The sequence below is a fragment of the Anabas testudineus genome, chromosome 24 (assembly GCF_900324465.2).
Source record: "Anabas testudineus chromosome 24, fAnaTes1.2, whole genome shotgun sequence".
In the NCBI taxonomy this organism is placed as follows: Eukaryota; Metazoa; Chordata; class Actinopteri; order Anabantiformes; family Anabantidae; genus Anabas; species Anabas testudineus.
The window spans coordinates 17,780,501-17,791,186 of NC_046632.1; the positions used below are offsets into that span (position 1 = coordinate 17,780,501).

The 10,686-nt window shown below is 44.6% G+C and overlaps 1 protein-coding gene across 1 annotated transcript; it reads right to left on the reverse strand.

Moving 5' to 3' along the window:
* Window positions 1-340: 340 nt before the first annotated feature.
* LOC113149654 lies at window positions 341-3,137 on the reverse strand. Its single transcript, XM_026341869.1, has 7 exons — window positions 3,112-3,137; window positions 2,893-3,059; window positions 2,502-2,774; window positions 2,317-2,394; window positions 1,636-1,722; window positions 1,508-1,536; window positions 341-1,382 (listed from the first exon to the last, which is right to left on the reverse strand). Exons 1-7 carry the CDS (start codon window positions 3,135-3,137, stop codon window positions 1,296-1,298), a joined length of 747 nt encoding a protein of 248 aa, XP_026197654.1. The 3' UTR covers window positions 341-1,295.
* Window positions 3,138-10,686: the final 7,549 nt, after the last annotated feature.

A 10,686-nucleotide genomic window follows, 5' to 3' on the forward strand; every position in this document is an offset into this window, starting at 1 on the left:
TCCTATTAAATGCCAGGAAAAGACCTGTTCATGACCTAATTGATGCTCCGGCCATGTCAGAGTGTGTTTATATACAAATGATGTGAATATTGTAAGTAAGAAATTCATATTACTGTAAATGTGTAAATCCTCAGTAGCTTCATTTACAGGACGCAATTCCATGATGGTGTTGTTGTATAATTGTCTTATAGTCAAGACTAAAACCAACATTATGTAGCTTCTCAATAACTCAAACTCACTGCAGACATAAGCATCTCATGAATATATAGATTTATTAAAAACAAGCAGAAAATATTCTAAAATCAAACAACATATAGAGCATTTGTTAGGGACTATGTGTTGGACACAGAATTTCTCAACCAGATATTATTTTACTTTAATTAAAAGCAAGAAAAAGAAAAAAATCTAAATGTGTAAGAAGAATGTAAATGATTAGTTTCATGTTTAAAACGCGTACATGAACGTCAAAATATTTCCCATGATGAAAGAACGTTATACAACACAGTGACCACATTCAATCAATGATTGGATCCAAAACGTAATCCATACCATCTGACGCAGAGGAGAAAAGGCATCTCGAGGAGACCGTTCATAGTTATGCTGTTGATGACAGAAGTCGGTGTTCTGGGGAATTTACAGGAAGAATTTTTGCAATGTGGACGATCTGTCATCATAACGTCTCATAAACAAACACAGCACAGATTCTCCACTGAAACCTGTCGGCACTGGATGAGTAAACCTGGGATTTCCAGCTCGCTAATTTCGTCCACATGTGACACAGGTGCTGCTCACAGACTCCTTAATAATAAGGTAACGGAGTGTGCTGAAGGATTTTATGTACATGTTTAAAACGAGGTTAAAAGTTAGACGTGAGATTTGGTGGAGGTGAAATGATGTGCTAATTGAAATTAAATTAACAACATGAGAAAAGGAAATTGCAGCTATGTGTTTGTTGACTTTTTCCCCCCACAGCATGTGTGTGAATGAGGATGAAAGGAAGATAAAAAATGTCTTACTCATGTGGTGACTTAATGTGTGTATTATTTAGAGCTGTGTTTGTGATGACGTTCAGCAACAGATGGAACAGTGTGACCCGCCTTCATAACATACAACAGCTTTTGTACAATGAAAATAAAAATACATTTTTTAAGTCATTCTTCAGATATTTTCAGTGTTTGACAGGTCTGGACTACAGACATGTCCGTTTAGTATCTGGACTCTTTACCACTTTTTTTTATTTAAAGATTTTAACAACAGATGTAAAATGTGGTGAGACCCTGTTGGTCACTTCATGGTCAGTTGACGTTGTGAAGTCTGGCAGAAGCAGAAGGGTCTCCAGCATTTTCATAGTTCACTTCACCTTCATCTACATGATAATGCACCTGTGAAAAACAACACACTTTATAGTCACAGATAAAACAGAATAAACCACCTTTCTACAGTGTCTCCTCCACTCTCTCATTGAAAACAGTGATTTACAGTTATATTGTGTATATATAACACTCACAGCACGATGATCCATCTGTGTTTTGATGCCTGCAAAGACAAACACGTTGACTTCAGCTTAATCTGTGTAAATGCAGGTTTATCAAAACTTCACTTGTTCATTAAAATTGAACCTGTGGAGGTTTTTACCTTTGGTTTTTATCCATACGTTGACTCCAACAACACTTATTATCAGTACTGTTAAACTCACAGGGACAATAATAATCCTCCACCAACCTGGAAATAAGAAAAACATCGTAATGTATATTTCTTTTATTATATATAATATATTTATTTATTATTATATATTTAAACTGCTGTAGCTAAAAGCCCAGAACAGTCAAATATCACTCTGACATTCAAACTTCATCACAGGCGAACATATGAAAAGAAAACTAAAGCAAGAAAGAAAAGACACAAACTAAAATGATATGTTAAGCTGTAACATTAAATTATAACTGATCCCAGATACAGATGTGATGGTTGTGGACATATATTGTCTGTGTGGTTAGAAGATACCTTCAGTAAACAGTCTGATCTGTTTATACAATAAACATAGAAATATAGGAACCCGTCCACATTGGAGACATGAAAACATGTCAAATAATACACAAACCTTTTAATAATTAGCTTGTTACACAATAATACACCCAGGTACCAGATGTGTTTTCGCTGTTACTTTGTTCTTTGGATGAAGAAAAATTAAAGTAACGTTGTAAAATCTCAAATCAAATCCACTGATGTTATTTTATTCTTTTGGTCTGGATGTAAAATAGATTCCAATGCTTCTGTAGTTTGAAAAGACAAACGTAAAGGATGTTAAGTATTTACATTGCTGTGGTTTTGGGTCATCAATGTGTGCAGATTGGGTTGGGTTCCCAGTGCTTTTTGTGTTTTCCTTTGTTGTACCTGAATATTCAATTAAAGAAAAATAAAATGAGAAAATAATTAGCATTTGTAAAATTAGGTCAACTTGTAACCAAAAATCCATCAAATAAACAAAGCTGTTTTCTTACATGAGGACTGAGGGGTGAAGTTAAACAGGAGCTGCTTTCCACTGGTTTTATCTGTCACTCTGCACTGAAAAGACTTTTTATATTCTGACTTCTGATCAACATGACAAGTTGTAAACGTCACAGTAGCTGAGCAGGAATCCTGTGATGATGTCAGGTCTGTGAAATCATCTTTATTACCCTGATACAGCCACTGCACTGTGTGCTGACACCCCTCATACCCCAACACAGAGCAGCTCAATGTCACTTTATTATCATCGTCCTTATGTTCATGAACTGTTGAGAGAAAGAGTAAAATTAACTTTATCACTGTGATTAGAACTATTGTAACATCAATTTAATATTACAATGGGACGGTTTAAGTTTAAAACAATCTGATACTGTAAATACTCACTGTTAATAACAAAGAGATTAACCAGAACATCTGGACCTTGTTGTTGTCCTGATTTGTTAAACTGTCTGCAGTGGTAATGACCAGAATCATCAACTGTGACCTTCTTTACAACCAGAGAACAGTTCTCTGTAACACTCAGTCTGCTTTGCTTTGACTGAGCTTTTTCACTAATTTTTCCATTGCTACCCAGCTCTACTGCTTGTGAATCTCTGTTCTTACTGAAGAGCCAGGTAGTACCAATACATGTATCCTGATCTGTTCTCCTTTTATCACAAGGCAAAGTGATGTAATTTCCAACTACGGCCGTGAAGGACGAACGATGTCCTGTTATTACTGTTGAGGAGATAAGACAGAAATATTACACAGAATTATATAAAAACTGACTATTCAAGTTTTATCTTTAAAGTTCTCAAAAGGACAGTTTAAAATACAATAGACATGTGTAAATGTGTTTTACCTTCATTGTAGTCTACTAATTTTAAATGTGACTGTTAGAAAACAGAAGTTAATAAACCTTTACTCTTTAATAACTACAACTTTTATAAGTTACATTTTTGTATGTATGACTGTCTCCTTACCTCTAAAGTGAAGAATCAGTATCAGAAATACATTTATTTTAATCCATTTATTCCATTTGAAGTCAACCATCGTGCTTCTTTCTCTCCTTCTTCAACTGTCAGTTTCTAACTGTTGCACAGTTCTTCCTGTTTTTAGTGTCACTAAAAAAACATTCACACCGTGGTCAGCTGCATGATGCATTCATGACAATGATGTCTTTAACACCCTAAAAAAAGAAAAAGTGCTGAAAGTGTTCATTAATCATCTGTTTATTAATAGAATTAAAAATAAACATCAAACATGAGCAGAGAGGTGAATATTCAAACTTTCTTCCTCTGCTTAAAATAAATAACACATTTTACCTTTAACTTCCTTTTCTGAGAATGGAAGTGGAGGTGTGAGTGTGAGTATCAGAAACACAAATAAAGACAGTGTTCCTCCTTCAAATGACTTCTTAAAAGCTAAGACGAGGCTTAAGTTAGAATTTAGTTTAGGTTGAGGTTAGGTCTTTATTTCTGTGTGTGTTCTGTATTGGTGCAGGTCTGACTTTGATTGAGAACCTACATTGGGATCCAAACAACACTGGTTTAACACATTTGTGCTGCTCATTATGATCAGTATGAACCCCAGTTACATGGTTAGGCTTTGTTAGCTTTAGCCTTTGGATAGTTAAGTAGCATCAACTATGTTGTATCCATCCCACTGTAGATGATCATCTTAAACTCACCCACTGAAGGAAGCGATTCTTAGTTCTAGACCAGATCTCTGGTGTTTGAGTCTGTGCTTAGATAAATGGGGGGAAGAGTCGAGTATGAGTCAGAGGAAGAAGGAGAGAAGGTGGAGGAGGAGTGAGACAGGAACCAGAGGAGCTGAGAGGAGAGCGGAAGGAGGAAGACAACATGACGGCCTCCAGTGTCGGTGTCAGCGTGATCACTGAAAGGAAGAGGGACAGGAGAAAGATTACACCGAACCTAGAGAGACAGGGAGAGAGACAGAGAGAGAGAGACAGAGACAGAGACAGAGAGAGAGACAGAGACAGAGAGAGAGACATAGAGAGACAGGTAGAGAGAGAGACAGAGAGACAGAGAGAGAGACAGAGAGAGAGAGAGAGAGAGAGAGAGAGAGAGAGAGAGAGAGAGAGACATAGAGAGACAGGGAGAGAGAGAGAGAGAGAGAGACAGAGACAGAGAGAGAGACAGAGAGAGAGACATAGAGAGAGAGAGAGAGAGAGGGAGAGAGAGAGAGACAGAGAGACAGAGAGAGAGACATAGAGAGACAGGGAGAGAGAGAGAGAGAGAGAGACAGAGACAGAGAGGAGAGAGAGGACGAGAGAGAGAATAGAGAGAGAGAGAGAGAGAGGGAGAGAGAGAGGAGAAGAGAGAGAGAGAGAGGAGAGAGACAGAGGAGAGAGAGAGAGACAGAGAGAGACATAGAGAGAGAGAGACAGAGAGAGAGAGAGAGAGAGAGACGAGAGAGGAGAGGGAGGAGACAGAGAGAGGAGAGAGACAGAGAGAGAGACATAGAGAGAGAGAGACAGAGAGAGACAGAGACAGAGAGAGAGAGAGAGACAGAGAGAGAGAGACAGAGAGAGAGAGAGGGAGAGGAGAGAGAGAGAGAGAGACAGAGAGAGAGAGAGAGACAGAGAGAGACAGAGAGAGAGAGAGAGAGAGACAGAGAGAGAGAGAGACAGAGAGAGAGAGAGAGACAGAGAGAGAGACAGAGAGAGAGAGAGAGAGAGAGAGAGAGAGAGAGAGAGAGAGAGAGAGAGAGAGAGAGAGAGAGAGAGAGAGAGAGAGAGACAGAGAGAGAGACATAGAGAGAGAGAGACAGAGAGAGACAGAGACAGAGAGAGAGACAGAGAGAGAGAGAGACAGAGAATTTTTTTTTTTTTTTTAGAATTTACAAAAGCCTTTATTACAAAATATTCAGAGTAAATAAACCGACAAACAAAAACGTGCCACAGACCAAAACATCATAAACATAACATCAAACAACAAAATAAATAAGGACAGAGATAAATAAACACATCAGTAAATAGAGGGTTCAGCCTCTGGTGAAAATAAACTAATCCCTAAAGAACGGTGTTAAACACAAGATCGTCCTCCACCACAGAGCAGAGGACATCGTCGTAGCACCACTGCTGAACAAAACCCGGCAGATTGTTCATGAACTTATAAAACTTAAAATCCAGCCACAATCGGGCCCGAACCAAAGCCCGGAACACAGAGGTGACCTCCTGACCCTCGGCCTTCCTGGTCTTGTAAATTGCAAGTTTGGCCTGGCCGGACAAGAAGTTCAGCAGTTGCCACTTGGTGGCGTCTGCTCTGCGGTACCCAGCCCCAAAGATAAAAACAGTCGTGGTCCAAGTTTCACTAAAACCTTCAAAAAGCACAGTCAACAACTCAAACAGCTCACGCAGCCGGTCACAGTCCATAAAACAGTGGAAAACAGTCTCCGGTAGACCACAGTGCACACAGGCGCAGGAAACCTCCGGATGGATCCTGCTGGTGAATGAATTCACAGCGATCGCCCCGTGCAAGATCCTCCACTGAAGATCCCCAGTTCTCTTGTTCAGAGGGGGCTTGTAGAGGACCCTCCATGTCGGCTGCAAACCAACAGCGTGGGACAACCTCCTCCTCCACACCGTGTCAGCCCTGACCCCCAGCTGGACTCTATGCAACTCCACGACGCAGCAGGCGTACAGAGTCTTCCCCGTGATGGTGTAGAGGTCAAAGCACCTGGTCGAGTCTCTAAAGTCCAATGTAAAACCAAGTTCAGGAAAGGGATATCGCTCATCCGGACTCTCCACGCCACTGCAATAATCCTGCAGCATCTGCTGTTCATCAGCAGACAGTCTAGACAGAACCAGTCCCAAAATCCTCTCTGAAACCCGGGCCGATCTCAGACCCAAAGCCGAGGCCACGGCCGGTGCGTTTCCCAGGTCAGGACCAGCCACGTGAACCAGGCGCTTCAGCGTCGTCAGTCCAGAAGAGAGCAGAGCAGGAGCCAGACCCGGAGTGGAGCCGTCGTGGACATCTAACCGGGCCCCGCACAGCAGGGGCTCAGCCAGGAGCCAGTGCAGGGAGACCGAAGGCTCCAGCCTCCTCCACCCGAACAGCCGCCAGGATCGAAAAACACTCCGATAAAACACAGGTAAAACCGAAACATCAAAACAAGTGGAGTCCACTAAAAACAGCGCAGAGTCCAGGTGAAGTGCGCCAGCCGTCTGTAGAATGGCAGAGGCCACGGGTCTCCAGACCACATCCTCAGGTCCAGAGAGAAACCTTTGGACAAACTGAAGTCTGAAGGCGGACACTCTGCTGGACAAGTGGATCAGACCTTGACCGCCGTGATCTTTGGGTAAAAACAAAACACACTGTGGCACCCAGTGAAGCCGGTCCCAGAAAAAATTCACAACGATGGACTGAACCCGTTTAAGAAGATCAACAGGGGGGTCCACACAGGCCAGGCGGTGCCAGAGCCCACTGGCCACCAAGTTGTTGATCACCAGAGCCCTCCCCCTGTACGACATCTGTGGCAGTAGCCACCTCCACTTTTGCAACCTCCCCTCCACCTTCTCTACAACACCAGACCAGTTCCTATTCACACTCTCTTCATTCCCCAAATGCACACCCAAGTATTTAAATCCCCCCCTCTGCCAGGTGAGACCCCCCGGTAGAGTGGGAAGCCCACCCCTCCACCTGCCGACAGCCAACGCTGCACTTTTGTGCCAGTTGACCTTAGCAGAGGAGATATTGCCAAAAGCCGTTACTATGTCTTCTAAAGTACGGATCTCTGTTTGTGACTTAACAAGAACAACAACATCATCTGCATAGGCCGACAGCACAGGGTGGGCCGTACAATTGGGTAAAAACAAACCACCAATGGAGGACCGGACCTGACATAAAAGAGGCTCTATGGACAGTGCGTACAACATCCCTGAGAGCGAGCAGCCCTGTCTGATGCCTCGTTGCACTTTAAAAGGAGCGCTCAGCTCACCATTGACCTTCAGTACACTCTCAATGTCCTGGTACAGAACCTTGATCATAGCAGTCAAACCAGGGCTGAGACCAAACCTCTCCAGAGTCTTCCAGAGATACGGGTGCTCAACTCGGTCGAAAGCTTTTTCTTGGTCCAGCGAAATCAGACCCAAGTCTATTCCCAATGAACCAGAGAGGTCCAAAACATCCCGAATTAAAATCACATTGTCAGTGATCAACCTACCGGGCACACAGTAAGTCTGGTCCCGATGGACCACCTGGTCCATCACCTCTCGCAGTCTGTTGGCCAGAGCCTTGGACAGGATCTTATAATCCGTACAAAGCAGTGAGACGGGACGCCAGTTTTTAATGTCCTGAAGATCACCAGTCTTTGGCAGCAGAGTAAGAACTGCTCGTCTGCAGCTGAGGGGCAAGGAGTTCTCCGTTAAGCTTTCAGCAACAACACCGAGCAGATCTTGCCCCAGCTCAGGCCAAAAAGCCTTGAAGAACTCAACAGAGAGACCATCGAGCCCAGGAGCCCGCCCTCCCTTCATACTCTGCAAGGCCACAGACAGCTCCTGCAACGACAGAGGTTCGCCGAGCGTCACGTTAACCTCCTCAGAGGCCTGGGGAAGACCACCACAGAAAGTCTCATAGTGCACCAAGTCCTCAGTGTACTCACTGCTGTACAGGTCTCTGTAGAACTCCACAGCCCTCCCCCTGATGTGACCAGGGTCCGTCAGTACAGCCCCTACAGAGGAGCGCAGGCCGTGGATGTACCGGCTCTGGCCATTCCTCTTTTCCAGACTGAAGAAAAAGCGGGAGGGAGCATCCATCTCTGCGACAGCCTGGAATCTGCACCGGACCAGTGCCCCCTGTGTTCTGGTGCCCAGTAGGCTGGCAAGAAGAGCTTTTGGATTTGAGGACGTCAAGGTGTCCTGTGTTTCCCGTGGAATCTGCCAAAAGTTGCAGTCCACAATATCACTCTCTAGAGCTTTAATCGACCTGGTAACGTCCCTAGTGACATTGAGAGTGTACTGTTGGCAGAATTGCTTAATCTGGACTTTGCCACAATCCCACCACTGTCTAAGATTCATAAAATCAGATTTCTGGGTTTTAAAAGTCTGCCAAAAGAACCTAAAACCATCTTTGAAACACTCATCAAGCAACAGTGAATCATTAAAAATCCAGTATGCGCTCCTGTGCTTAATGTTATTAATAAAAACATGACACAAAACCATGGAGTGATCAGTAAAACCAACAGGTGTGATTGAACAGGACCTGAAAGAACTCATCTGGTGCTTAAAAGAATAAAAACGGTCCAGTCTTGCTAAGGAGATCGAGCCATCTCTCACGTGGGACCACGTGTACTGTCTGTCAGAGCCGTGGAGGCTCCTCCAGACATCGACCAGCTCATGAGCTTCAGTGACCTGTTGCAATACACGCCTAGATGCAGGATGAGGCTCGATGTGGTTCCTGTCTAGATGGTCGTTCTCAGTACAGTTAAAATCACCACCTAAGAACAAATAGTCTTCACAGTTACAGTGAATTAGAACAGAGTTCACTTCATTGAGGAGCAGGAGTCTCTCTGCTCCTGTATTAGGAGCATAAACATTGACCAAGAGTACCTTGGTGCGTTCAAACACTGCTTGGACCACCAGCAGTCTGCCAGGAACCACTTCAGATGTAGTGAAGGAAACTGGGGGGCAGGATCCAGAAAACAGGATACCTACACCCCCACTGCTGCTGCTGCCATGGCTCAGTACCACCTGTCCAGGCCACTCCCTGTGCCAGTCAACCTCATTACTGCTGTCACTGTGGGTTTCTTGCACTAACATCAAGTCAATGTGATTCAGTTTCATGAGTTCATATAAAACCATTCTCTTCTTCAGGTCTCTGGCCCCGTTCAGATTCAAGGTGCCAATTTTAAAAGTAGTCATGGGGAGAGAGAAGAAAAAACAATCACCGAACAGCAGCAAGAAAACCAGGGCAGGGAGTGAGCACTTAGAACAACCCTCCATCATCCTCAGGTTCCTGGCTCAGCTTGAACACTATTTTCTTAAGCCTGTACACCTCCTGGTCCGTGTAGCCCCCTTTACCCTCTGCTCCTCATCTGACCACGGACTGAGGTCACAAACAGTTCCGTATCAGAAAAATAATCCTCAACTTTAACACCCTTTAAGTTCTTAGTACGTAACAGAAACAGTTTGACTCTTTCGACACTGTACGCTTTCAGCCTCTGAGACTGGGAGGAAGTAGAACCGGACATCTCAGCGTCAGTGCCAGGGGAGTCGTCGACTCCACTACAGTCCGACTCGGCTGCCTTCAGGCTCCTCAGGCCTCGACCTCTGACCTTTTTCACAGCCCCAGACTGGTCCTGGGAGCTGCCCACAGTAGTTTTACTCTTCCTTTTTCCCCCTGTTACTGTTGGACAACTGTCCCCTTCGTCCATCACTGCGTCCTGTTCAGACCTCGGCTCCTCAGCACACGGCACCATCTCCCCTTTACTCACTATCTGTACTACTGATGTGTGATCAGCAGCATCAGTCCCCACCACCTCTGCCTGGTCACCCCCCAGGGCACCTGCCTCAGACTCATTCTGCTGCCCTTCACCTCCATCTTGCTCCTGCCCGTCCACCTCTTCCCCTCCTTTGCCCCCTGCTGGCTGCTCCACCCCATCATGGACACCCTCAGACCTGCCTTCGGCCTTCTCAGGACAGGCCCTGATGAGATGTCCTCCCCTCCCACAGCCAAAACACTTCATGGTCTCAGATGTCACAAACAGAACATAATCAAAGTCATCAACCCTCAGCTTCAGCACCAGGTTCAGTTCTTCGTCCTTATTGTTCAGACCATGTAGACCTGACGTCTGTGGGAGACGACGTGACGCAGCTCTGGCTGTGTACATCCCGCGGTAACCTCCGTAAGGAGACACTATCTTCCCGTGTCGGGACAACTCTCTGCACAGCAGCTCGGTCACTGGAGAGATGGTGGAACATTAGACAGAGTCACTTCTCGTAGAGGGGCTGAGTGGAGAGGAGCACACAGAAACAAAGGGAGTGCCACCGATCACACAAACCGACGTTCATTCAACCTAGTTCATCAAAATTGCACCAATTCCAAAAAAACCACTTTCAGCAACAACCACTTTCAATTCAACCCAGACAAACCTAAGGTAGAATTCAAACCAGGCCGGTGAACTTATCAAACGCTGTCGAGGGAAAAAGAACAGAAGAGCGGAGCCGTTTCATGGGAG